The sequence below is a fragment of the Tigriopus californicus genome, chromosome 12, assembly GCF_007210705.1.
Source record: "Tigriopus californicus strain San Diego chromosome 12, Tcal_SD_v2.1, whole genome shotgun sequence".
NCBI classification, from domain to species: domain Eukaryota; kingdom Metazoa; phylum Arthropoda; class Copepoda; order Harpacticoida; family Harpacticidae; genus Tigriopus; species Tigriopus californicus.
Genome location: NC_081451.1, coordinates 14,086,391 through 14,114,012, shown reverse-complemented (window position 1 = coordinate 14,114,012; position 27,622 = coordinate 14,086,391). Strand labels below are relative to the sequence as shown.

General features: G+C 38.7%; 2 protein-coding genes across 6 annotated transcripts; both read left to right on the top strand.

The window, feature by feature from the left end:
• The first annotated feature begins 110 nt into the window (after window positions 1–110).
• LOC131892009 (uncharacterized) lies at window positions 111–7,925 on the top strand. The gene is made up of 4 exons (XM_059241730.1): window positions 111–356; window positions 2,861–3,071; window positions 5,915–6,056; window positions 7,504–7,925. Exons 1-3 carry the CDS (start codon window positions 224–226, stop codon window positions 6,042–6,044), a joined length of 474 nt encoding a protein of 157 aa, XP_059097713.1. The 5' UTR covers window positions 111–223; the 3' UTR covers window positions 6,045–6,056; window positions 7,504–7,925.
• Window positions 7,926–8,906: 981 nt separating this feature from the next.
• LOC131891999 (uncharacterized) lies at window positions 8,907–26,186 on the top strand. Of its 5 annotated transcripts, none has more exons than XM_059241713.1 (9): window positions 8,908–9,344; window positions 9,414–9,546; window positions 14,063–14,163; window positions 22,051–22,229; window positions 23,563–23,764; window positions 24,188–24,401; window positions 24,544–24,768; window positions 24,845–24,938; window positions 25,011–26,186. In XM_059241713.1, the coding sequence occupies exons 2-9, from the start codon at window positions 9,415–9,417 to the stop codon at window positions 25,229–25,231; spliced, it is 1,368 nt and encodes a 455-aa protein (XP_059097696.1). In that variant the 5' UTR covers window positions 8,908–9,344; window position 9,414; the 3' UTR covers window positions 25,232–26,186. The 5 variants fall into 5 exon arrangements, with proteins under 5 accessions (XP_059097700.1, XP_059097696.1, XP_059097695.1 ...); XM_059241712.1 differs by having other exon boundaries at window positions 8,908–9,348; XM_059241717.1 differs by having other exon boundaries at window positions 8,907–9,348; window positions 24,845–25,149.
• Window positions 26,187–27,622: the final 1,436 nt, after the last annotated feature.

Genomic DNA, 27,622 nt, shown 5'->3' with positions numbered 1-27,622 from the left:
AGATGAAAAAGATCAGGCGCTCAGAGTTCCTTTCTACCGTGGTCGTTGTCCCATTGGTTCCTCTTGTGCTCACTTCCCTAAGCCTCACCGCTGAAAGCACTAGGATCGGGTTGTTTGGGAACCCTGGCTATTCTTTTGGGCTGCTCCTCCCAGGTTCTAGAGTCATCATTACTTATAGCCTAATTGAGCTTGAATTAATGCCAGTCCGTCAGAGGTTACCACCATGGTTAAAGGGTCTTTTATCCGCTCCAACTCAGGTTCCAAAGCCTTGCCCTGGAGCAATTGGATTCTCGCCATAGGACTCTTCTTGGGGTTCCTCTTCCCTCTTGTCGTTTCCGTCCAAGGATATTCTGAAGGTAATTTTTGTTATCAATCTTTCGATATATTGGTGTAACGATTCACTTATTAAATAGATCAGCCAGATGATCATTCTGGGACAGGAGCGAAACCAGATGACTAGCAAATCATTGGGAAAATGAGTGTTTTACAATATTGGACAAGAAGGATGAGGACGAAAATTTGGAGTTCATATTCAAAGCCGCCAGATGTGTTTTCTAGTATAGTAAAATGACTCCGGCTGACAATGAATATAAACTTCGATATATGACATTATTATCTTCATGCAAGGTCTGAGGCAAAGGTTAAGCTTGATATAATTCGGTACAATAGATGGGATGAATGGGGCGACAAGAGTTTAAGTGATCGGCTCGAGACAAAATGGTTCTTGAATTCTTAAAAAATTGGCTGGTTCTTAGTAACAGATAAGAGTTAGACAATAAATTGCCAAATATTACCAGCTTTAAAATCCAAGCTTATATCCGTTCTTTCTCGGGCTCCTTCATTGTTTAATGTGCTTCCCTCTAATATTCGTTGGGAATACGTAGGTCTTGTTGATCCGGTTGCATCTTTCCCGTCAGATTTGGACAAATTTGTAGATAGCATTCCAGATCAACCCTACATTCAAGGACTAGCTTGGTCTGCCAATTCAATTTCATTACATAACCTGTAGCGGTTAGAAAACCCGTGGAAAAAAAACAAAAAAAGATGATCTTCTTGTTTTATAGTGGCACTAAGTCCAGCAAGTTCCAAGCCTTTCTTCAATGGAAGATATATTGCTTTTGTTTTTCTTTTTTAATTTTGTTGACACATTTGTCAAAACAGAGCAATGTAAAAATCACGGCAATTTTTGCGTTTTAAAAAGAGTGTTCAGCAGAGCCATGACCAATGATGTTTAATGATTCTTTAACTAACCAACTTCATATTTCTGCCACCATTTTACGGTCTAACCTTGACGAAACCAAACTTATTGCACCCAAAATAAATTTCAAATCATCCAAGTTACCGCTTTCACTCGACTTCAAGCATTTACAATGTGAAGGTGACCTTTTTTTAGTTTGGTTTTTCACGGGTTTTTCTAACCACTACAGGGAATGTAATCCCCAGCTCTATTTGTAGTAGTTAGCTCCTGAACGGTTTTTTTTTCATGTTTTTGTTTTTTTTATTGGACGATAGCTAGAGAGCAGATTTCTTCAATGAACATCGTTTTTCATTAGTAAAATGTTGACTCTCAACCACGCAACAAACCGCAACTTTTAGACACTTTATTTGGGCTTGTCTGTTGATGAGTGGCTGGAAAGTAAGCACTAGTGAAGAGAGAGCAGATTTTGACGCATGAAGTATTGGGTTCTGATTACTTTCAGTCGCGATAATACGTTGATAACCGGTTGTCAACAAAGAAAACTGTAGGTTCAATGGCTGTCGCTCTCTTTGCGTGAGGTTTATCGAAGTTTGAATCTTCAAGCTTCTTTTTTAAACTTAATGCAAAGAAAGCAAAAGCTATTGCATGTTGACAATAAGTTTATTCATGACATACTTCTAAAAAATCCAACAACTCAACTAGCCGGTAAAGTTAATCAATATTGTCGCTGCCTCCGAAGCAAGGGCTTTAAACAACAGGTACTGAACTGCCTGTTATGAAGAAGACCTGAAGGCTTGAAGTCTAATTTGCCTTAATTAATTTCATACATTACACATATGCATTACGTTTTGTCAGTGACATAACATGTAATACTATTCATCCAATACCTCGTAATACGGCCGTCGCTGTACGAAAATTCAAAGCATTAGCCAAAGTTAAATGCACGGTTCATATCCATAAGCGCCTAGTGGGTCATTTGGACGCTTTTATAATTGGCTAACGAGATTCCATTAATGTTTGAATGCAGCGGAACCTTACATTTGTCCGGATAAATACCACCATCCGTAATTTGCTCGAGCACTTTGAGGAATCAAACAAGGCTAAAGGCTAGTTTAGTCACCAATTCTTGAACTCACAAGCGTTAAAAGTTCATATTTTAACATTTAATTTCGTTTAAGCGAAATATCTAGGTGACAGACTTTAAAATGCAGTTAGTGACTTCTAGAGAGTCATGGATTCGTAACCCGATAATGAAGTTGAAAATCTTCCCTCTTGAAGTGCTTAAGAGGCAGTTGTTGATTCTGAGCTAAATAATACGACAATGAACTTCCACTTCTTACCAAAGAGAGGATTTACTAAATGTGCTGGAGACTTCTTCATCGATTGTACCTGGTTGAATAAAATAATAAAAAAACCAGTTGGCATTGCCTTGGCTAAACAGGATCCTAATATTTTCTAGCAAGAGTTGTAACAAGACTCATACACAGCTTATACGATTTTAATTCTTATGAAGTAAGTTGATGCGATTGGAAGAAGAGTTACTCGAACGCCCTCTTGGGGAGCTTCATTTGCGTCCATTATGCACTTCGATGCAAAATGATCCTCAAATGTTAGAATATGTCTTAAAAAAGTTCTACCATTCCATTGAATCCATCCTTTCAGAATATGCTGAGCCGCAGAGCATGGCCGTGAGGCAGTTCATTGCTCAACATCGGGCCAATTATTATCCGGGTCTGTATTCCTCAAGGGTGTCCGCCCCATATCTAAGAAGAATCCCGCTCATGGGCACCAATAAAAGATTTGATGTGGGAGACGATCCCAGGGTGACCAGGAAGCTTGTGGCCAGAAATGAAGGAGGCGCCAAATCGAACGAGTAAGTAAATTCACAAATATTGATATTGACTTGATACTGTTTCAATAATCTTCATGGTTAGTTACAAGCACTGACTTCTTCTCTCCGAGAACTAGAGCCCACAACTTATCATGAAAGACGACTAAAATGTTCCTTTTTAATGCGACATTTTAGCCACTGAAATACGCCAAAACAACCACGAAAATGTCGTTTGTGCCTTTGGACCTGTTTTAGGATTATTTTAGGGTTTCCTGGAAATTCCAGGAAAATATAGACCGGCACCCTGAATTTGGACATTATGTGGAGGGGGAATTTAGACAAACATCTCAACCAACTCGCCCCGTAATCCCATTAAATTTTCAATAATCGATTAAAATTGAGTTACAAAACAGAAAAAAAACATCTAATGATGCAGTACTGTCACCACCCTATCATATATCAGAATATTGCTCACTTCAACAAGCCGGTAAATTAATATAACTGGAAAATGCACATACCTATGCACAGTTCAAATTGATTGGGCTCTAGTTTTACTCCATAAAACAACGTCAGCTGTTTGCTTGGAATATCTGCCGACTTGATCTTGAAAGCTCAGCATTTTCAGAAAATGGTTTGTTTTCCAAAGTAAACAGATACTATTTTTTTATTTCACGACGGAGGGGCAATATATATATTTGGAAATTAAGTGATGAATTGTGTTTCAACTCTGTTGACCTTACCTGAACACTGTTCTTCCTCGAGCAAAACAAATAAAAAGAGCCTAGATCTGTGTCTCAGGGACATGAACTCCGTTAGCATTGTCCTTTTTGGACTCAAACCCATAGTACCTTAATCACTGAACTTTATTCATCTCGAGGCAATACTTCAATGGGAAATTAACTTTTCCCAGCGTTAACCTATTGTTATTAGGTTCTCAAAATGAGAACATAACTTTAGTTGCCCGAAATTTTGTTTGAAACTACACGAAATATATTTTCAGTTGTTTGAAATTGTCTTAAACCCACAAAATTATGTAAATACCTTAATACAGGAGAATATTAAGGTATTAATGTAACACAATCTCATCCAATGGAGACGTCCAATAGCTCGTTTAAATCTAAACAAATTTCAATTCGGAACTCTATACCAGAATAAATTAGGAAAGAACAAGATCCAGTCAAGTTCAAGAAAGAAATGAAACACCTCGTGAACTCTTCCAAAATAATCCTTACGACAAAATTTGTAATCAAAAGTGTACCATCACTTACAAAATAAGATACATGCATAATACACAGTTCGTAGAACGTCAGAATCATGAGGGTTTTATGTAGCAGAAACGATATTGGAAGATATGGAAAAAACCATTAATTTCCTCAATTATTCAAATACTTGGCTGAAAAATAGTCAATCATTAATCTATTATGTATTATAAGGTATTTGGTCATCTCAATATTTTAGGCTTCAAATGTAATCTACATCAAATATCCATTTACATCAGTGACACAAAAATTACTCAATCATCTAGTGGCGAACCTATCATTGAGAGACTGAAATTGGATAATATTTGAAATTGAACTCCTAGACGAATTATAACCTTTCATTTGAATAGTACTGGGGATTATATTCCCTCTAGCGGTTAGAAAAGCCGTGAAAAAACGAGCAAAACAAAAAAGAACTCAAAGTAATACTGTACTGTGGTCGTAATGTACACTTGTGTAAACAGTTTAAAAATTGTATCTCGAATCGTTTTGGCGACCATGACCTTTCAATCAATTTTGAGAGGTGAAAGACTGAGGTCTTCCGTCAAATGTGGAAGACTTTTCTGAAGCCCCGGTAGAGGGAGGAAATCTTTTTGATAGCCATACCTTGACCGAGGACATATCTTTCAGAAAATAGAAAAAAGGACTAGGACTTTCCTTCTGATCCTAGTTGACGAATTTTTCTTAGTTTATCTGTTGCACTGCGTAATTGTGCGAGCAGTCATGAAAATTGATAGAGAACACTAGACCATTAACGAGCCATATGGCGCTAGTTGTGTTCTTTAAGGTAGAGGGCTTGTCAGAGAAAGGTCACTCCAACCAAGCCACTTGAGACTTTGCTTTGAACACATTTTGGTAGTTGGGCAGCAGGGTGCTGGGCTAATCAACTTCCCTTGCGTTACTCAGTTTCAACCAAAGCAGACAAACGTGCCATCAACTCACTGGCTCCCTGAATTCGGAATTTGATTTTGAGAATGACGTGACTGAATGTGTTCAAAGCTGATCCCCATCGCACACACCTGGCAGCCGCGAGGGAGGCAAAAAAATATCAGATGTGAGTGTCGCTTCTCTGACTAGCCCTCTGTTTTAAGGGATTGTCTTACAATCTGTCAAAAGACTAGCCGAATGTACTCTATGTGCCAATGACGGGCAGCCATGTTACTTGTTCATTATATAAATTATAACAATTGTTACTTACAATTGCTAAAGTTACCTAACGGCCAAAACCCCAATTTTTTTGACAACTCCAGTCGCCTCGAATTATATGATATGCATGGTCCAATGGTCAAAGTATGAATGTGACGATAAAATTGAAATAAGCTATGCTCTATTTTTGTCATCATTTGCCCTTGCCTGGGGTGCTGTTTATTGTGGTGAATTCTAGGAAATTATTGACAATCAATGGTGAATTATTGATTCTTATTTGATATGTTAACTGCAATTGGCTTAAGTTATATACATAATACACAACACACAGTCCGCTGAACGTCAAAATCATGAGGATTTTATGTAGCAGAAACAAAATCTGAAGATATGAATAAAAATCCATTAATTTACTCAATCTTGATTTCCTTAATTTGCGAATTTCAAAGCTTGCCTTTGAAATCTTGTCACTTTTTATTTCAGTCATCAGAAACTTCTTGTGTATCGGATGTTTAAACGGGGAGGACAAGATTCAGGCACTCCTTTGACTCAGGAGGAAAACGAATTTCCCTTCTACCTAAACGCTGAAAAACAAGGAGAGACGTTGCTTTGAGTCAAAAATCAGGTAAGAACCGTTTCATACCATGAAGGCTTTTTATACAAGTGTTTCAACACTAAATCGATGTAGGTGGGCAAAGATTTCATTGCCCGTTTCTGAACATTTTGGTAACAGCAAATTCTTCAACATGTTTTCATTCAATTCCCTACTCAGTTGGTGAATATCCTCTTTTTCCTATTCTTCATCCGTTGATTCCACAATAAATCATTCACAAATTTTCAACTTGCTACTTTTGTTTTCCCTTAAATATGGGTTTCGGTAATTTGATGAGGAGAAGACCAATGTTTTGCACATTATGCTTGATGTTTCGATGATTTATATTCCTCCAATAATGTGCAAGAATTTTCTCTTTGTTGGGAATGCAAGTTTATGTCTTTAAAAGCAACGGATGAAAATGGTATAAATGCGACTATTTTATTATTAATACCCATCTTTTTAATTTACCTCGAACTGACCATTGGCTTTAGGGCAGACACGCTCAAACTTGGAAAGAAATCAGATACGGCAATTTTAACCTGTTATGCCGATTTAGTCAAAGGTTAAAATCAATTGTAACGATATATAGCATTAGTATTGCCAAAAAAGTGAAGTTTGGAATAGTTGTTAGGACACAGTAACCACTTTAAATGTTAAATGTGAGTTTTCAAACCGAATGATTAGGTAAAGAGTCAATGTAGGAAAAGTACATGTGGGTTATTGTCATTGTACTTTCGGCAAATGAATAATTAACATTCTTGACGGACGAAATTAGTCACAGTGGTAAACGGATTCGTCTCACCCAAGAACGTTCAATGCAGGTTAATGGACACCAATTTTTTTCTGAGACAAAATGAGACAACACTTATTAATTTTTGATCCGCCATATTACGCTTTTCACCCATTTAACAAGAGATATGGTTTTTTTGGAATGAATAGCTTGCTTGCCTTCTATTCTTCCATTCGGTCAACAAGCATTATCAAAGGTTTTGAATATCACAACCAGCAGTGGGCTTTGTGAACAAAAAGCTGATCTTGCTCATCTGTTCCAAGTGGGCAAAATTGATTTGTGATCCGTAATCTAGCTCCAAAATGTTGCAAAAAGGGCCGATAATGGCCACCAGTTTGAGAAAGACAAATGATTTCGGATGAACTTGCAAATGATTTTTCGAGGAAGGATCGAGAAACGTTTATGCCTAAAATGGAAAAGCCATGAGTTGTTTCTATGGACAATTGCAACATTTAAAATTTAGTCCTCGGCATCAACCAATAATCAAAATATCCTGATCAGATATCAAATCAAATAAGAAAATGAAATCAATATGAGCCAAGTTTTCTTTTTGGTTAGTCTATTTTGAAATAAGATTCACCTTGTTGATTCATCAAAAGAAGGCTGTCTAATGTGAGCCTTTTCATAGGTTGCGTGTCTCTTTTGAATATGTTCCTTCGTATTTACGAAACTTTCTCTTTGTTTCAGGGACTACCAAACGTTCATCTCGGACTTTCATCGAAACTCATGTCTTTTTCTACTTCATCCGGTTCATTTTGAAGATATGCTACATGCTCTGTGTCATAAGTCTAGAACTAGTGGCTTGACGGCTTGGTGCGTGGTTGGGATTGGGCACGTAGGGCGAGGATCATAGAGCCCTGTCAATCTCGCCCGGGTGTCTGTTCCACGGCTTATTTCAGGCTCTTACTCAGATTTCGTTCCAAGTTTCACCTTCAACCTTAGTTCTTTAGTGTTTTCCTGCTCCGCCCTCTTCCAGTGTATTTCATTATGTGTTTGCTGATGGTTCTGTGCCCAAATATCCATGTTTCACGTTGTTTCTTGAGGCTGGCTAGAATATTGTCGTCGCGTATTCACTGAAATAAATATGTTACGACAGATGGAAAACGTCATTGACAGAGGCGGAATATTTAGGTCAGAGGAAAAAGCTGTTGAGCAGCAATTCGTTCTTTGAATGTATGTATGTGAACTAAAAAATTCAAAGAAAAACTTCAGTAAATTTATGTTTTCTACTATATGCTTGAAGGCACATATTCAACAGATTCAACCATTAAATATGTATCAAGTAAATAGTTGAAACGATAAACTTATACATACATAAACACATAATTTCTGATAAGATTTTTTCAATGTGTGACTTCAATTAGAACATAAGAGGCATCAGCTCTTTATTTTAGGATGTTGCAACCAAACAAACAACATATCATGGGAATTGCCCATTGATTTGGTATCATTTTGCAAGAAAGACTTAAAATAATTGCTTTGAAAACTGTATTCGCAGGACGGTGTATTTATTTATCTGCATCTCTTAAATATTTTAAACTAAAACAAGAAACTTTATCCTGTTAATAATCTTGCAAACTGACAATAGAATAGTAAGGGTAGAATGTTGCCACGGCGCATCTTGTAGGTAAGAGTAAAACGCACAATTTATTGCAAAAGATAAAAAAATGATTCTTCCTTTCATTCTGTTCAGTGGTTACATTGAAAAAAAGGACAAAAGGGTAATAACTTGTTTGTCCTTGTTATTCATATTTTAGCTTATTTTACTAAACACTGAACAGCTCTTTTGTTGCCGTCAGTGTCAGTTCCCACACCCACATTATCATTCAGCAGTCACTCATGAGCTCCACCATCAAGGCCAAGAAGAGCTTTTAGAGGGAATGGGAGGCCACTAAACGACCATTAGGTTATGGTTTCTGATTGTAGAGGCGCTGCCTTCAATCACCTGGAGTAGCGCTGTAGCATGAGTACCGATTCATTTACAGAGGCAAGCCACAACCGGTTCGTTTTCATCCTTCTTTGTTTACTATTCAACAATTGCATCATCCCACTGCTGAGGAGTAGTTAATTTGAAAACTTTCCACGATATAGCGGACAACTACCTAACATCCCTGTTCCATTTCCACTTTCTTTCTCTCTCTTTGCTTTGGCTCTGGCAGCTTTCCATTGGAAAGCTCTCTATTGGAGGCAAAGAGCGCCATGCTATGCCATTGGTCCAAACGAGAGCCTCCAAAGAAAGTCTGGGTGAGCGAGGTCCACGCAATCCCTAACAAGTGTTCCATTCCCAGATCATCATTCCAATCATCTTGAGACAAACAACGAAGACTCGCATTTGATTGGGGATGCGGTCAAGATAATATATCATTGTGCCACCACAAACCAACTCATCGGCATAGCTTCCAAATCTTTGGAGATCGTCGTCATCAGCTGACAGTGACAGAACTATCCTTCCGAGGAAGAGGAATACATCAAGAGGAATCAAAGAGAGAGAGAGAGAGAAAGACAAGGGCCATGTCGTAGCAAGTCGAGTAGGTAAGGAACCAATTGTCAGATAATTTAGGGAAAATCATCACTTCAGTGAAGGGTTTTTTTTATAGCATGGCCATTTCACTGTCCCTGAGTGTCCTGACCAAAGCAATGGAGTCAATGAACCTTTTGGATCTGAAGGTGATGCCCAAGCAAATCGTTGAGGAGATCGCATCTGACGATCCTATCTATGAGGTCAACCAGGTATAGTTCATTTGGAAAGTTTTGATCTTCATGATACTTGAGATTTACTTGAAGGTTTGAAGTTATTCCCAATAGGATGTTTCATCATAAAACATTTTGGTCTCGGCACTTCTCTAATTATCTTCATTTGCTATAGAAAAGACAGGCTTTCTGCAGATGTACTGTAACTTTTTACTTCAGAGATGAAAAGTCGATATAGAGGAGAACGCATCGCAACAATTTCAGGATTTGGGTTTTTGAAAATTGAGCTTTGTTTCCTTGGAGACGTGGCTTTCTGTGAGCACTATAGAAATATGTACCGTTAGTTTTATGATAAAGAAACATTACTTCAGCTTCGTCCAAGTTCTTGCCTCAAACGCTTTGGATACTCAAAATGAGTTCAAACACCTGTTTAACTTTTCTAAGTTAAATCATTTTTCTGTTGCCAATTGTCAAAGAAAAAAGAGAAAACAGTTGTCCATGATTCATCATCAAGGTTCGGAAAAAGGCAAGAACATATTGCTTGTAATAATTCAATAATCAGTAAAGTCTTAAATACTTTTAACTTTCGACGTCACTTAATGATACTCTGACGCTATATTTGGCGGGGCAAAGTTTTAGCATTCAAGAACGCAATTTTCATTGTCTTGTGTTGATCCGGTCTTTAAGTATTATTTTGAAGGCGAATTCTGACGCCAATGAAGGATTGCGTTTTTGCGCTCTTGCTGGTAAATTCTTTTAGCATCTTAAGAAAACACGGAATGTTGCATTGAGAACAAAATCTAATGAACCCAATATTTAAGACACGATTTGATCACCATGGACTTCCAACGCTACACGAAATATGTCTTACGTTCTACACTTCAGAGGGCGCTTTGTGAGTTAGCTTTTACCAAAAGTAGGCCGATTGGGCCAGTTCCTCTTTATTGAGTTATAATGCGTTTATAATGCGTTGTTTTAGGCTAATTATATCAAAATCTTTCGTATAATTAGTGACCCAGGTCACATAATGCCCGGAAAAGAAATTGTGTGCATGGCATATAACGAGTAGTTTATTCAGCAATCAACTGTGTCTCTTCGGATTTCGTTTGGGTTGCCTGACGTTGGAAATAAGGGTCCCTGTTCGGACATTTATGCAAGCGCTGGTACCAGCAAACAAACGAACCTGCCAATGCCAGTGATGCAAAATTGGGGTTTCAAACTGGTTTTAACGAAGCTGACCTTTCCTCATATAGCAATGTGAACGAAGGGTCAGCTTCTCAAAAACGTGTTTGAAGCCCCAAACTTGCATCACTGACATTAGTACCAGCAAACGAACGAACCTGCCAGAGCGTGCATAAACGTGTTCCCATTTGAGCAGCAAACTTGAAGTAGAGGGACTAGCTAGGATTCAGTGACCAGTCCAGACCGCACTTTCGGTGAACAACGTCATGTATTACTAGACACTGGATGTTGGCAAACCATGAGCTCAACAATGCAATGGATGGTATGCAAAGAATTGACTCCAAACAGGTATATTGTGCTATTTATCAAACCCAGGCATCAGCTGCCAACACCTAGATTTTGGACATCTACCAAAAGGCGTGCTGTACATCGAACAAACTGTTTATAACATAGGCCACGGACTTCTAGAGATATGGACTGTGAACGAGCTTCCCGCCAAATGGGCCTGCTCTTGGTAATAGCGACTTTGAGCCCTCTTCGAATAAACTAGAAAAATAAGAAACGTAGATCTCTACATAACTTTGACCATATCTCCTGAGTTCCCCAGGGATAGCTTTGGGCTCAAACTTGGCCAAGTTCTTCTAGTCGTATTCATTGCTTGTTTGGAATAAAGTGAACGGTTTATGAGATTAGAATTTTTTGCTTCCGTTCGCAGTCCATATCTCTAGAAGTCCGTCCATAGGCCCACTGGACCAGAAGTTCAATGCCGTAACAATTAGGTTTTATTAAACTCTGGGCTTGGCAAGAGATTAGCATATGCACGTAAAAAAATATGAACAGACACTCGCCACTTGAGTAAGTCCATTTATGTTGGACAAGGTCAAAATGCTAATACCATGTCACACTCTTACTGCGAGTTTTGATTTGAAATTTACACCCTGAATTATTGATGTGTTACCTTACCCTGTTTTTGCTTGGTTTGGTTTTTTCAGGGCTTTTCCAACCGCGAATGGGAATGTGATCCCCATTACTATCAATATGAAAGGTCATTTTTGGAAAAAGGACCAAAATATTTTTTCCCCACCATAACCAATAAAATCATTTTTTTGGTCCTCAGCTAAGCCAAGAACATGTACAAAGGAAATTCAATAAAAAAAAAAAATTCCCAGCTTTTTGCCTTTTTTATTGCGAGCTTAATTGTTCCAATGGGCCTTAGATGAAATCAAAGGGAACAGGATAGCTACCGGAACAAAGTCTTTGGAAAAGCGAAATGAATCTCTTATGAACGCGTTGTCTCATTTTGAGGGAGCATATCAATTTCTTATTTTGTCTACTTTTGGCAAAGACCTCGGAATTACTTCACTCAATGTCTGCGAAACTTCGACGGATTTACGTAACGCTACATCGTTTTCGATTCAAGTAAGAAGATGTTTACCAACAAGGGCCTGAACCATTTGCTACTTTTTGTCAGAATTCTTGCCTCAATGCATTTAAGAGTTCATAGTTTGGAAAATCTGCTCATGCTTCAAAAAGATTTAAACTTAGTAGACATCTTCACGTTAAAATAATACGAAGATCATACATACACTTAATCGTAAATGGAAATCCGATATGATCCCAAACCAAGTACGTAGTATATGATGCCATGCGCAAGATAAAAAGGACGACCATTTACATCCTTTCGTAAAAATGAACCAGCAAAATCAGGATTTTTGACAGAGTAGTCTTAGCAGAAATTGTCATTGCAATGATTGGAATCAAATAAGAAATCAAAATAAGGAACTATTTGAAGCGTAATACAACTCTGTCTTGTAGAAAAACATGTTTTTTGCTTTTGCTGTGATTTCCGGATTTTGTAACCAATGCAAAGAATGTTCTTGAATGTGATATTTGTCATGTCTGAATGAGTAAAAACAAAGCATAGCAGGAAATGATAAAAAAAGAATAATAAAGTACTTGATCTACCAACCATTTGGTATTAATCTACGAAGACCCTGAACAGAAAAATATTTTAGGCAAATAAATGCCTATCTAGTTCACCAAACTTGACAAATCATTCTAAAAACCAACCCTTGGTTTGCTGAGCACTGACTCAACTTTTCCAATTCCACAAGTTAGTTGATCTAACAAGAAATGACTCAAAATTTGAAAAGTTTTTTGTCCATAACAGCAAAGCTGTAGGTGTCATCTTCCTCTGTTTTTTGAAGAGCACTTCACAGTACGATATAAGTACAATTGTAGTTTGTATCTGATGAAGATGACGATGATAAAGATAGAATGGCCATGAATGGGTATTTTTAATGGTTTATTGGTATCTATGGCACATTAGCATTGGTTTCATCATAATAATATTTAAGCAATATTTTCAGGGTTGTTTGGACTTTGGACCTGCTCTTGAGACTAGGCACAGTAAAGGAACCAAAGAGCAAAATCATGATTGAGGCTGGTGGTACTGGGGCGATTCCGGCACACGTCGGACTCGTACGAGTCCTCTGATATTTTTTACTTTTTACTGAACTTGACGAGTCAGGTCAAGCAGAAGGACTCGTCTTGCGAAGTTTAAGGGAAAAAAATAAGTATTTTTTTTGACAAGTCCGGCTAATTCCCCATAATCGAACAAAAAAACTCGAGTGCACTCGGACTCCAGTCCGGACTCGCCCCAGAACTAATTAAGAACATGGATTAGTGAATCTCCAGAGGGAGAAGGGTGTGGCCACATACCATAAACTGTCTCAAACCCCCACAGATGAATGGTATAATTCATTACGAAAAAGAAGACGAACTGGGATCGACATAATCTATTTTATTCCACAAGTCAACCGGCCTAACTTTTGGGCTGACTATGTATTTAAAGGCCAGATTTTCGGATGGTTTTCCAGCCATGGCTTATATCATCTTTGTTACTTATAGATAGTGCACAACATGCAAGGCATGAAAAAACCAATATCTGATGCAGTGCCTTGTCATGGGTGATTTCTTTCCGCGGCATGGGAAGAACTAAAATTATGGCTTAAAAAGGGATCTTTCATTCACAAGCATATCATCATTCCTTATTCAGACAGAATTGTGATGAAGCAATTTATAGACTTACATGATGACGTTTGATTCCTTCTACGATGTCTTTTCAATTGAAGTCTTGGGGTTTTAGTTCTTCACTTTTTCTGCAAAAACTCTCCTTCAGGATATTGAAAGAGAAAAATTCGTGGAAATGGTTTGGAGCCTAATTGAACCTAACGAACACTTCAATCTTTGTCTTTGACCGAACTTGATTGCTTTTTTTGGCCGATTTCAATCCATTAGCAATATCCATAGACCAGGAATTCCGTGCTACCATTTATGTGACTAACCATCATCATCATTCTTTCTGTTTTAGTTCTCATATGTGTGCAATCTGTTGTACTACAGCTACTTTTGGGAAATCATGATCATTTGGGAGGTGATTTTGCCCATGCTCGGACTTGTCTGTTTTTTCAAGTAAGTATGACTTATTCAACTAACCAAATTAGTCAGAAAAGGATTTCTAAATTTTTTTAAGGGCTATCAAGCCAGGAAAAAAAGTCTTTGGCGAAAATAACATTGTTCTACTGGCACATTCTCCAAGCTATCTTGGGTCAAGATAATTTTTGGCATAGTAGCGAATACTTTTTGAAGCCACGATACCAAATATATCAATTACATTCATTAACATTCTAATTTACATTTTGAAAAACATTAGTGAGCTGTTTGTTGAGTAACATCATCCGAAAGATTCTGAAATGAAACATTGCTGGAGGTGATGTCAGAATGGCCAGCTTTGATATCATTCAATCACTTATAAATATTAAACAAAGGAAAACATAACAATTTAAGCGAAGTGGTCTTTAAAAACTTTTTGCCAATATTCTATATATGTAATATATTTACAGCTGATGGAGAGTATGTCCAGCAATCCAAGATGAAAGCTTCCAAATTTCCTTTTTTTGTTTGTTTTTCATGGGCTTTTCTAACCTCTACAGGGAATGTAATCCCCAGCACTATTTAAATGAAAGGTTATGATTTGTCTATTTATAGCCTTTTAATCTTTATATGATATTTGGTCCACCAACGAATTTGAGTTGGCAGACCGAGCTAGTCCTTGAATGTAGGTTCGTCTGGTATGCTATCTAAAAACTTGTCCAAGTCTGACTTGAAAAGATGCTACCGGATCAACAAGGCCTACGTATTTCCTACGAATATTGGAGGGAAGCAAATTAAACAATGAAGGAGCCGAGAAAGAAGAGATGTGGACTTCATTGTTCGAACTAGCCTGGATTCTCGAGGGCTTGAAGGTGCTCTCAAAACGCACATTAAGCCTCTACGGTCACTAGCATTGACCCTAAATCCTGGGTTGGGAGCAAGCTCATGAATGCTTTTGAAAACGCGCAGTATCAGATACCCTTCGTACCTTCTCTGAACACTGTACAATCCCAACCTTTCTAACCTCTCCCAATACGAGAGCTCTCTCATATCCTCAATGCTCCTAGTTAAACATCTTTGGACCTGCTCAAGCTTTTGCAAACCTGCTGAACTCATTGGAGCCCAAATGGGTGAAACATATTCAAGATTAGGCTGGACAATCGACTTGTACAGAGTTATATAACAATAATAATGATGATTTATATACGGTACACAGACAGATGTCTTGAATTGATTCAAGGCACAAATTTAAAAAAAAAACTATTTATTGCGAGATATTTCTCATTGGATCATAGGTCTTTACAATGTTTTACAGTATATACATCTATTTCGTCCCATTCTGGGTTCTGGGGGCCGCCGGGGGGGGGGGAGACCTGGGATCGAACCATGAACCCGAGTTTAACTCGGTCGCGCGTTAACCAACTGCGCTAGAACCATCTCCCTTATATAAGGGTAAATATATTTACCCAATCACTCGAAAGTGAATCTGATCATTAATCGAGTTTGAATTTGCTGATCGATGATACCTGGGTATTGAAGGTTGGTCTAGAATACTTTTGGAGGAAGCTATCCAGGTCCTCTTTGAATTTGGGGAGATGATTTTTTTCAACATAGATGACCCGAAGGGAGGAGGGCAGTTTGTTATAGAAGAGTCTTGGGCCTCTCTCAAGAAACGAGTGGCGCATGATTGATTCAACAGTCGCATTCTTGTTATTGTTCCAATGAGGTTGGATACAGGTAACACGTTCATTGTCTCGTTGGACGAAATTGATGTCCGTGCTTTGGGACAGCTCATGGCGACATTCAAAAGTATGTAATATATGGCATACTGTTCGTGTCTCCTTTGCACACTGTACAGGCGTAGATGCTGAAATCGATCCCAGTAGGAGAGTTTAGACATTCCAGTGATTTGCCGATTGAAGCGCCGGAGTATACTCTCCATTTTGTTTAGTTCGCCAACAAGATGGGCCAACAAGATGGGCTCCAAATCAATGAAGCATAGTCCAGATGGGGTTGTACGATGGACTTGTAGATGGTAACCATAGCTAACCTATCCCTGATCTTGACGGTGCGTAAGGCCCAGCCTGCCATCTGAGCAGCTTTAGTTACCTTCTCGCTGAGGTGAATATTTTTTTGCATTTGTATTTCGGGTTATAGAAATGATAAAAGAGTAGAACAAATGTTACCTACATCACCCCTGGTCCCTCATAAGCCATGCGGCTTTTATTAACGGGGACCTTCGTCGTCTTAAACATACAGTCATATATGGTCTTTGATGCAAGAGAAAATTTCAATCTCAGCTCCCTCATTATTTAAGTAATGTGGAGGGAAAGCCGATGAGCCATATGACATGATCTGAAATTTGGATCCATTTAGTATCATGTTACTCTCGTCGACCCATTTGTATACATTATTAAGGTCCTCTTGGAGAAAGGAGCAATCTTGGCCATTACGATGAGCTTGGTGTCGGCAGCATAAGACGACATTATGCAATGCTTCACCTTGCCAGGTAAAGGTGAGATGTATAGGATAAAAAACATTGGCTCGAGTATCGTGCCCTGCAGAATGCCTGAAATGATCTTAACTGGGTCACCGTAGATATGGCCCACTTTGACCCTCTGTTTCCTATTCGCAAGGAACGCTTTGATCCATCTTAAGAGACTCTTGGGGATGTTGAGCTTATCGAGTCTTGGCAAAAATAAGCCATGGTCCATCTTATCGAAGGCCTCTACAAAGTCCAGGTAGACGACGTCTGCTATTTCATGGCTTGTCATTATTGCTCGCACATGTTCCAAGTGCTCGATGATCTGGGTAGTTGTACTCATTTTAGACAAGAAACCGTGTTGATGACTTGGGATTTGACCACTTTGGATTAGATGGTCCAAAAGAAACTCTTTAACCACTTTTTCATACACTTTGGCCAGATTTGATGTCAATGAGATGGGACGGTAACTCTTTGGGAGGGAGGGATAGGAATCCCCACCCTTGAAGATTGGAGTGATGTGGCCCATTTTCAGCCAGTCGGGGAAAACGCCCAAAGTTGACGGACTTCTTGAGTTGGGTGGTCAGAGCTCGAATTAATTTAGGTGCGCATTCCCCGAGAAAGGCTGCGGTTATACCACAAGGTCCGGCTGAGCTGGATCGGTCTAGGGACACTATAACCTTGAGAACACTTCCCTCTGTGATGTTAAGGGGAGGATCATCCAAGGGTTAAGACAACAGATCGATGAGCGGTACGGCGCGGGGAGGTGGAAAACACATTTTTGTATTGCTCGCTGAGTGTGTTTGCTATGCTCAACTCGTCATTTAGGATGACACCATCTACGATGAGCGGAACAAATCTGGGCATAAACTTGCACCGGAGGTTAGCATAGGCATAAAAGGCCTTTGGATTGGACTTCAGTTGCCCCAGAATATCGTGATACAATCTGTTTTTTCATAGTGGTGGGTCGTCAATTGGAATGGAAATCAAGTTACAATAGTAAGGGCGGCTTTACACTACGATGGAAAACCAAGATTGAATCCGGTTTGAGGATGGATGTCGGACTAGTGCTGGGGCGAGTCCAAGCTCAAGTCCGGATGGGTGAAAACATATCTTACTCTTTAGTTTAAATTTCTCAATAAGAGTCTCTTTTTTTCGACTTGAGTAAACTGAGAGACTTGAGTCCTCTGCTGGACTCACCCCAGCACTAATCCTACTTAGTGCTAAGGGCGGCTTTTCACTACAGGGTGTAAATAAATCAAGGGCCTCCTAATATCATTTTGATGAGGTTTATTCCCGCTCAAAGACTTGTTTGACATTGCACGGACTTCTAGAGATATGGACTGCAAGCGGAAGCAAAAATATCCTATCTCCTAAACAGCTCATCTTATCCCAAATAAGCACTTCATACGACCACAAGATCTTGTTGAATTGATGAACTCAGTCAAGTTTGAGCACAAACCAATGCTTAGGGAACTCAGGAGACATGTTCAAAGTTATGCAGTAAACACTACATAAAATTTGAATTTTCGGCCTGCTCTTGGTCAGCTACATAAGCTTGTGACAACATAGCTTAGAAACGATCAACATTGCATGTAAATGATATAAATTGACCTACTGTTAATTGAAGAGATCTACGTTTCTTATTTTGTTACTTTAATTCGAAAAGTGGCTCAGAGTGGCTATGACCAAGAGCAGGCCGATTTACCGGCAAGCTCGTTCGCAGTCCATATTTCTAGAAGTCCGTGGACAATGAAACACAGGCTCTCAATAAAAGGAACTAATGAAACATAATCCCATATCACAAATGATTCAATTGGAGCTTATTGGCGATTGGCTACCCTCCCATCGTTGGCCAACAAAACAATGATCATAAATTCAACTGAGCGCAATCTTGAGATCAGAACCAAAGCTAAAGGCTTGCTGAAGGCCGTCTAAAGGCTGAGGGAAGTGCGTGAGCCTTTTGGTGTCCATGCTCGAACCATTGGTGTATGGGGAAACTTCATACAAGAACTGCAAAACCCTTTAGAACAGGCCGGATCAAGGGCGGAAATCTGGGATTACGAGAGTCATTTTTAAGATGACCAGACATTAGAGAGTCACCAATCTCTTTTAGACTAAAGTGTCACAGCCAGACGACAGAGTTGTTACACAAAGTTATTGCAGATGAATATTTAATGGAAAAAATACTTGATTAAACCATGAAACTAAAATTATGGAAACGTGAGGTTTTAAGACGAGCTGGGGTAAAATATATTTATCCAAATTTTTTGGACTTCGAATTTCCCTTAAATACAATTTATTTACCGTTGAATTTTGGAGGGCATTTTGAGGATCAATAAGGGCCCTTATTTGCATCGTTACACGGCCCCCCCAAAAACGGGAAGAGTTACGGTAGATCGCTAAATAAACTGCCCTTGCCTTACCTTGAACGCAATTTCTTTTCCGGACATTACGTGACCCGGGCGCTAATTATAAATAAGATTTTGATAGAATTAGCCAAAAAACAACAGAAACGCATCATAAGTCAAAAAGAAAGGAATTGGCCCAATTGGCCCTTTTTTGTAGAGGCTGGATGACGAAGCGCCCTCTGAAGTGCAGAACGTAAAACATATTTCGTGAAGCGTAAGGGGGCTATGAAGGAGCATAGAAGTCTGCATGTGCTAATTTTGATTTCAATCTGCTGGTACTCTGCTTTATGTTTTCCTTATTTAAAAAAAATGAAATTTGCTGAAAATAAGAGAGTAACAAAAAAAACAAATGCAGCAAGACGCTATCATAAATCATCCAAGTTGAGTTCAACTTTTCTTTCACCTTAGAAGCAATGAGAAGTTCCTACGAACGTTAGGCAAGTAATACAAGATTATGTGAACGTTTCGCTTCAAAGGTTTTGGAACTCCCGCCAATGGAAGTGAGGCTACCAAAACTCTTTTCCGATTGGCCTAAGGGTTTCTGAGGATTTAAGAAGAGGTGAAAGTTAAGGATTACGTCACACGAAAACAAATACGTTCTTCTGTAGATTTGGGCAGCTGTTATTTAAGTAGTGGTAGTCTATAACATATATTTTCGTGGCTTATCGCCTTGACCACACTGACTGCTTTGCCTTATGCCTCAACCAATCTGAGTTGAGAATTTTGGTCGATGCAGAATTTAATTGGTTCTTGGGAGGAGTTAGGCCGATAAGCCGTGAAGCAGATAAGCCACGAAAATAGCAGGTTATATTTGTAGACCATAGCAGATATTTTCGTGGCTTATCCCCTTGACCGCTTGACCGCTTTGCCTTATGCCTCAACCAATCTGAGTTGAGAATATCGGTCGACGCAGAGTTTAATTGATTCTTGGAAGGGGTTAGGCCGATAAGCCGTGAAGCGGATAAGCCACGAAAATAGCAGCTCATATGTATAATTCTCATACAATTCAGGCATGCTGGGGAACCGTATTGGTAGAGCGTCCACTTTCCAATTTGTGAATCCTGGTTCGATCCCAGGTTTGCCAAGTTCAAGCTTCTTTGCGGTATTGAAATAACAGCATGAATTGCTGCTTCAACAGCTTAAATTGGCGAACTTGCGGTCATTCCCGAGGTTGAGGTAATAATCAATGTTGGTTGTGACGACGAAGCGGGAATATCCCTCAATTGGGATACCCAAAATCATATGGCAGGCCAAGCGACTGACTTCGTAACAAACAAAACAACAAACAAAACGATCCAGGTTTTGACAATAGCAGCGTTTCATTTTGTATTTGGGTCAGTTATCTTTTGTTGTTTGAACAAAATAAAGTCTATAGTTATATTAAGCCTAAACATCTTTAAAAGACGTTGGAAGCTGAAAGGACGTGAAAATGTTTTTTCTCTCTTTCTTACCAAACAATTTGAACTTTAAGTGTTTTGTGATCCCACAAGCAAAGGCGGCAATCAATTTCTATTTGTTCACTACTTGGTTGTTTTGAAGTGTGCCTGTTGCGCTCCCAAATTAAAGGCAGTACCGAAATATGGAAAAAACATCTGTAGATATGAGCACATCCATGCATTTAAGTTCGCCAAGGACCCCAGTTTATTAAACAACCAAGGCTCTTTATTGCAGATCGTATTCCAAAGCTAAACGTGCTCGTCTTCTTACAGAATTTATGATAGAAAACTAACATAAAACCTAATTAACATTTCCGTATCTATGGTAGTTCCATCTCTTCTTTTTAAAAGATGAATTTAAAGGAAATAATCATGAACATCAAATTAATCAAAAACAATCTAATAGTCTCTATAATCAATGAAAAATGACGCAAAACTTACTCAAAAACACGTATAGAAAGAAATACAGAAGAAAGAACCATTATATCAATTGATGAGGAACACACAATGACATATAACATAAGAAATGTATGAAATATGCAATTTAAGTACATGTACATGAATATTGCCTCTTTTGAATATGCATGTATGGATGTGTGTATTTGGTAACACCAAGTGGTCTATGATTAAGCCTGCATCATAAAATGTGAATATCTGGCAAGTACAATTAATAATTTGGTTTTTATCCATCAATTTGACAAAACAAGCATCAGGCATTGATGAAAAATGGATGGGTCGTCTTTGAGTAGAGTTTAAATATCTGTTTGTTAGGAAATTTACAAAAAAGGCAGGCATTATATAAGGTGCACGGATTAATTCCAAGTCACCAAAGTCCAGTTCACGAAATGTCAATTTGAATTTTAGACTCCAATCAATTTCCTCGAACCCAAAATCGGGTCATCCCAATGAATATTGAAAACGTGTCAAATAATTCAATGAGACTCAAACTCGCAATAAAGATTTTTTTTTAATTTTTTTTCTTAGCATAAGAGTCCAAAATAGTTAATAAAAAGACGTCAGAGCTGTTAAAAATTATCATGCCATTTTTATGAAGCACTGAACTAATTTTTGAGAACAAATTGTTGCTCTAAGTTACAACATGCCTACTTTTAATTTGAAGCCCATTCCCAGAGTGAGAAACAGTTTCATAACAAGGAACCAAATTACTTGAAATTTCATCAAGATGTGTCTGAACCAATTTTCAAAGGAAGAAGCAAATTCTTCCTTTACCAAGAACACTTCATTGGTATTTTTCAATAATTGTACTTCAAGACATGTCAGAAGTCATTTGAAGTATATTTACATGCCTTGTTTGAAGCAAATACTATCAATGATTTCAAGAATGGTATTAGGAACACATTTTGTGCAAAAGCTGTGCTAGTAATTGACATTCAAAAATATCAGTGCCATCAGTTTAAGCTTACCTTGGCGGGAAAGGTTTGGCGATCACAAAAAATGGCTTATCGAACTATTCCGTTATTTTGAGGACTTGCTTTATATCTTACTCTCCAATATTTACGAGTGCAGTATTTCATTGCGTTAATCTGAAGTGTTTTGTTAACAAGTCAATTCACGCTCTTGACCGGTTTTCTTCTAGATCCCCATTCTCGGAGACTTTATCTTGGACGTGGTTTCTGGCGGTTCTTCATGCCAACGTCTCCGTTTGGGTCTGGATTGTCTACTTCATCTTCACTTACAACTACTGTTGGCAAAACATTGCCAGTCTCCAATGTCCAGATTGCACCACGGTTGCTTGCACTGGAGGGATATTCTTAGGTATCTATGCTTTAAAGGAGTCATCAGAGATATTTGAATTGGTTAAAGTGCTTGATGGCAATTTCTAAATGTCACAAGTATGCTTTTACATTATGTATTTTGGACCATCAATACTTTGACCTGACCGCATCTGAGAACCATTCAAAATCTTTCTCCTCAAAACTAAGTCAACGGGACATTATAACAAGCATATTGACATTTCAATACCCATCTCCAACCGATATTTGATGGCATTGGTGTTCAGTTTTTTTAATTTTACGATCCTAAAATATGGAATTGCAAAATGTATTCAATTCGTCTACATATAACCGTGCTCCATTGAGTCAAAAAGCAAATGTCTTACTTCGAAAGTGTATGAAAAGCTTTTGATGGATATACTGTACAGAACTGTAGGAAAAAATCAATTGTTTCCTAGCTACGTCGAATTTTGAAAATTGTATCAAAAAAGAAATCAAGTCACCCAAATATTTTAGTAGGATTGATTTAGCGAGTTTTTGGTTTTAGGCTATTTGATGATGCTTTTTTTGGACGGATGTAATCTTCCATTGATGACCTGAAATAATTTGCAATCAATCACATTAGCAAGTTTCCAGGTTCCGGATTTCAAAGTACAACGCCTTTCATCGCTGGTGTCTCCATGTTTTCTACTTTCGAGCACACTTTGCCGCAGTAAAAGTGTCATGTTTTCTCTTGAGGCCTTTCCCGCCTTCCATGGAATGTCAATGGGAGCAACCACTTTCTTTGATTGACTTTGAATAGCGTACGTTGATCGCAAGCATCTTTGGCTTTCAAATTTAGGAGCTGAGGGACGTTCAGCTTAAAACGTTTCTGAAGCAATTAGCTTTTCATTTCATTTTCCGTATCTTCGCTTGACTGATTTTTCTCTATTGGGTCTGCCAGACATCTATAAACGAATCATTTGTTTTATTATGGAAGGTACATTTTTGGGCAAAAATCCTCGTATGTTCAATATGGTTTTATTGAGAGCCTATAAAGTGGAAAAGATGATGCAAGAAGTTTAGTTTTGTAAGGCTAATACAAACGGTAATTATGCAAATATTAACAAGCGAAACTCGATGACATAAGCTTTCAGCGAAGGATGTGCCACTCTAGTAATGAGCTGTTGTAATCCTCTTAGCCCAAATATCAAGGATCGTCAAAAAAGATGAAGGCAATTCCTGCTTTGTATGATGCATGTAAACAAGATCATCAGAAGCAGTCATTCATCCCCTGCAAATACTGGTCCTAATGCCCGTGTGTTCCAAATATCCATGACTTTACTATTCACCTTGGGGGAAAAAATCTTAATAAAATGAAGCCGCATTTCTTACAGGTATCTCGTTGGTGATCAGCATTATTGCTGCAATTGCCAATGATCAGTATTACCCTGATGCTAGACTCACTCCACGTGAAATGAAGCAATTCATTGCGCATCTTCGGAGTGCTAATCCTGAGATAACGTTCACTTTGCGCACGCATCTCAATGCGATGGGCGAGTGGAAACGAGTCAAGAAGGTTTTCCATCCGAGGCAATGGTAAGCTCCGTCTAAAAAGTGACCTTAAAAGGGAGACATATCTGGTTCGAACTGGCATTTATCTTGACTCGATTGTAGTTAAGTTAAGGGGTACTTATTAACTGAGGGTGAAGACTGTCGGAGTCAAGGAGCTTGTGCTCCCATTTCAGGCACTGTACAAAAGAGGAGGAGTGTAGGGGCTTTGAATAAAAATAAATAATACATGAGCTTCGATTTGAGAAGAATAAAATGACGCATAAAATTTTTTCTTCCACTCAACCATAATCAATTTTTCACTTCCATTCAAGTAGTTCGATCGGTAACAGAAAAAAGAATCCTGCAAAAAGGCTCTAAAGGATTTACGATTTGACATCGAAACTAATGCCACCAAAGTATACACTAAAGCACCAAGTTCAATTTGATTTGATTATTTGCTTGTTACAGGTATGATAACACTGTTTATCCAGATGTGGGCCAGTCCTTCATTGACCGCGATGCTATGGTGTTCCAAATATCAATGTCCACTCTGGCGAAAACCATCGAGGCTAGGGACGACCTGCGGCTATTTCTGTGGGATTTCTCCACCGAACACATGCAGGCAATCACTTTAGAAGATACGGAGGATTATTACATGTTTTCGCACCTTCATCCGCCCACAGTAAGGAAACTAATCGCTCGAAGTCTTGTCCAGGTTTTAGCGAGCTCAAATTTGAGCGCTCGCTATTTTGGAAGTTCTGAAGTCATTGTCCCCCAACCTCGCTTTTAAGATTTGTAAGATTGCCTTTCTTTTTTGATTTCAGAACCCCATCCGAAGGCAGCCGAGACCCTTTGCCAATCGTTATGGCCGATATAACATGGGAATCCCTTTGAAATTCCCACTTATCAGCTCCGAGAAGATTGTGCGGATTTATGTGTCCAAATCCGGGAGCCTTCCGTTCTATTTGGACATCCTTTTGCGATTTGCTTGGATTCTCAACCTATTTGGGTTTTCATCCATGGTCCTCAAGGGGCTAAACAATCTTCAAGTACGCCATTAATCCTCTATGGGATAGTGAATGAAGTGCATTTTCTTGAACAAAAACCGCTTTCCATGCATTGCAGAAAATTACAGAGAAGACACACATCGAGAAAAGGTTCTCTGAGAGGGTTTTACCGTCCCACCAAAGAGGATCAGATAACGCTCCTCACAATCCAGGTAATTCAGGTAGCCACGTGAGTTCTACCCATAAAGGGCAGTATTTCTGATCTTTTTGATACATCACACCAGTTGAGGAGACACCCCCTCCCGCTTATCATGTCCTAGTGGATTCAGAACCACCCAAGTACACAAGGACCGTGCTCACCAACCATTCCAAGGCCTCTGAGGCCAAATTGGACGCCACTAAAGCCCCACAAAGGGAATCAGACGTTCAAGTTCAAGTGGAAACTGATGAAGATACAGCTGACGATGGGCTCCCCACTTACACGGAAGCTTTGGAGCTGGCTTGAAGATATTATGTAATGCGTGAAACTCCCCTGTCAAATTAGTGTCAAAGAAGAATTAAATAGGAACTGTGTCTCAATTTTTGATGTATTCCAAGTTTATTTTTGAAAATCGATCAGACTTAAGAACTTGATACAAACCCCACCCAAGAGCCCCCCTACCCTCGGTTCAAATATGATTAAGCTGGCAGACTGCTATTTTCCACTATTTGTGACCCAAATGATGTGAATCACCTTCAGCAAATCTGTTTGCTCTATCGGATGTCATTCAACGTCAATAGGACTTCGGGGTTAGTCACTTCAGATCCTGCCAAAATTTATGAAATGCTTATATTCTCGTCATTATTTCATTCTGTGCCCTGCGATCCTGGCGAGGCCTTCAAATATCGATACACATTAAGTGGCCGTTGTGTGCCAACGATTTCGGAAGCAGATCAGGTCCTTGCAGTGATCTAGCGTAATTTCCCTTCTTGTTGTGGTTTTTGCAAGATCTAGATGAGGTCAATTCTACTCTCTGCCATTATGTCATAGTTTTGGAGACGTGCTGTAATTGGAACGAGTTCAAAAATAGTTCACAGAAGGGTGGCAAAATTATTGCGGGCTGAAAAACTTAAGCACCTGCAAATACACGCATTAGCAGGGAAGGAAAGTCGTCATTAATGAATATGATTTTTATGAAAAATAACGCAAGGAAAAGAACAAATCTCAGACCTTTGGCTTTGGAAAATATTTTTTTCCGAATCCTAAAAAGAAAGGAGACTATTTTTGAGCAAAGGCAGAAAAGTGAAAAAAAAAAAGTTTGTTGTAATATTTTCGTGTGATTTTCTTATTTTTCAGCACTCTATTTCATCTTTGTGGTGTTTGAGTAGACAACTAAATTTGTCATTTTTTTTCAATTTATCACCAATTGACAGATGATATTTCTTCGTTCCACTATTGCGTCTAAATAAAAAAAATGCCCGCCTGTGGCTCAGAACTCCACATTTATTGTTGCTGGCATTTGTGTTCATTTTGGCATTTTTCCTCATTACTTCGAAAAGACAGGTTGGCTTGGTCCCCAAAGAATTGGAGCCTAAATAGTTTTTGTTTTAAATTTGGAATTCAGTTACCAAAAGTTGCCAATTATGATTGCTTGCATGTCAAATTGGTAAGGTTCGAAAACCATTTTGCAAGCAATCCAGGATTTCACGCGGAAGAAGCATGGTGAGAGTTTTCTAAAGCTAATGCCAAGTGCTGTCATTTATCATCTAGGTAAAAGTGAATTGGCATCCCAATGGTAGTTTTAGGTTTCTTTGTGGAATTGAAAGTTATATCTCGAGGGAAATCCCACCCAAAAGGAAGCAAGGATGGTCTCAGGTGTTATTTGTTACGCAAAGGCGGATCCTTTTCACAAAAAGGTTTATGAGGTGATTGCTCACAACTGTGACTGGTTGTTTATCAGAAGACACTGATAGAGTGAGGGATATAATATTCATTTAGCACACATGATGGTTAGAGTTCCTTATCAACTGAGCAACATAAGCAACTATTGGCAATTTTACACCTTGCAAAATGAGAACGGATAGCTACGATTTTATGAACGTAAGACTTTTTGATAACCTTGTCTTTTTCTTTGCTACAAAAACTTTGGTTGGATGTTAGCAAAAGAGGCCTGAATTTGAACTTTAGGAAAGGCCTATCTTGTGTAAATTTGTTACAGACATAGCTACTGACAACTAAATTGTAAATTTGCATTGACTGGTGCACAGAAGCATTTCTTTTTCAAAGTAAATTATTCTGTGCCATTATCCATTAAAGATATGTAAGGCAAAAGAGTGTTAGTTGCTGCAATTTTTCCAGGAGATTTGGAATGTTTGGGTTGGAGGATTTAGCCAGAAAACATTTGAAATTGCTTTAAAGAACCACACCTGATACAAAATCAAACCACAGAGTTTCAAAGAGGGCAAACCCCAAACACTTATAAACCAAGGTTTTCCACAAGAAACCTCGTCATTTGCCTTTGAAAAGATTCCACAACATAAATTGAATGTTTCTGAGTTGGAGCCGACATAAGCATGCATATTTCAAAATTGAGCTGACAAAATTAACGTCAAATAAAGGGTTTCAAGGTGGCAAGTAGCGAATTGGCATATGATGATACAGATTTTGACAAACTATGAATTCGGGCAAGCCCTGTTTGAAGTATAACTTTTTCCCTGAAAAACCGGACTGCAATGAAAACCCTACAAGCATTTGTAAATTTTGACATTTGCTCATCCATGAACCTGGACTTTGATGGCGGACCAAGGCACTACCCTGTGGGACCCCTGATGATACAGAGGTCCATGAGGGTGCAAAATGAGCCAATTGCGTTGTAAGCCACAAAACCAGAAATGAGACTAAATTAAGACAAGATGT

Excerpts from the sequence above, each read along its gene's own strand:
- LOC131891999 (XM_059241713.1), top strand. The coding sequence starts at position 9,415 with ATGGCCATTTCACTGTCCCTGAGTGTCCTGACCAAAGCAATGGAGTCA. Across the intron at positions 24,402-24,543 it reads CGCACCTTCATCCGCCCACA|AACCCCATCCGAAGGCAGCC; the intron begins GTAAGGAAACTA and ends TTTTGATTTCAG. Across the intron at positions 24,939-25,010 it reads TAACGCTCCTCACAATCCAG|TTGAGGAGACACCCCCTCCC; the intron begins GTAATTCAGGTA and ends ACATCACACCAG.
- LOC131892009 (XM_059241730.1), top strand. The coding sequence starts at position 224 with ATGGTTAAAGGGTCTTTTATCCGCTCCAACTCAGGTTCCAAAGCCTTG. Across the intron at positions 357-2,860 it reads CGTCCAAGGATATTCTGAAG|AATATGCTGAGCCGCAGAGC; the intron begins GTAATTTTTGTT and ends CCATCCTTTCAG. Across the intron at positions 3,072-5,914 it reads GGAGGCGCCAAATCGAACGA|TCATCAGAAACTTCTTGTGT; the intron begins GTAAGTAAATTC and ends TTTTTATTTCAG.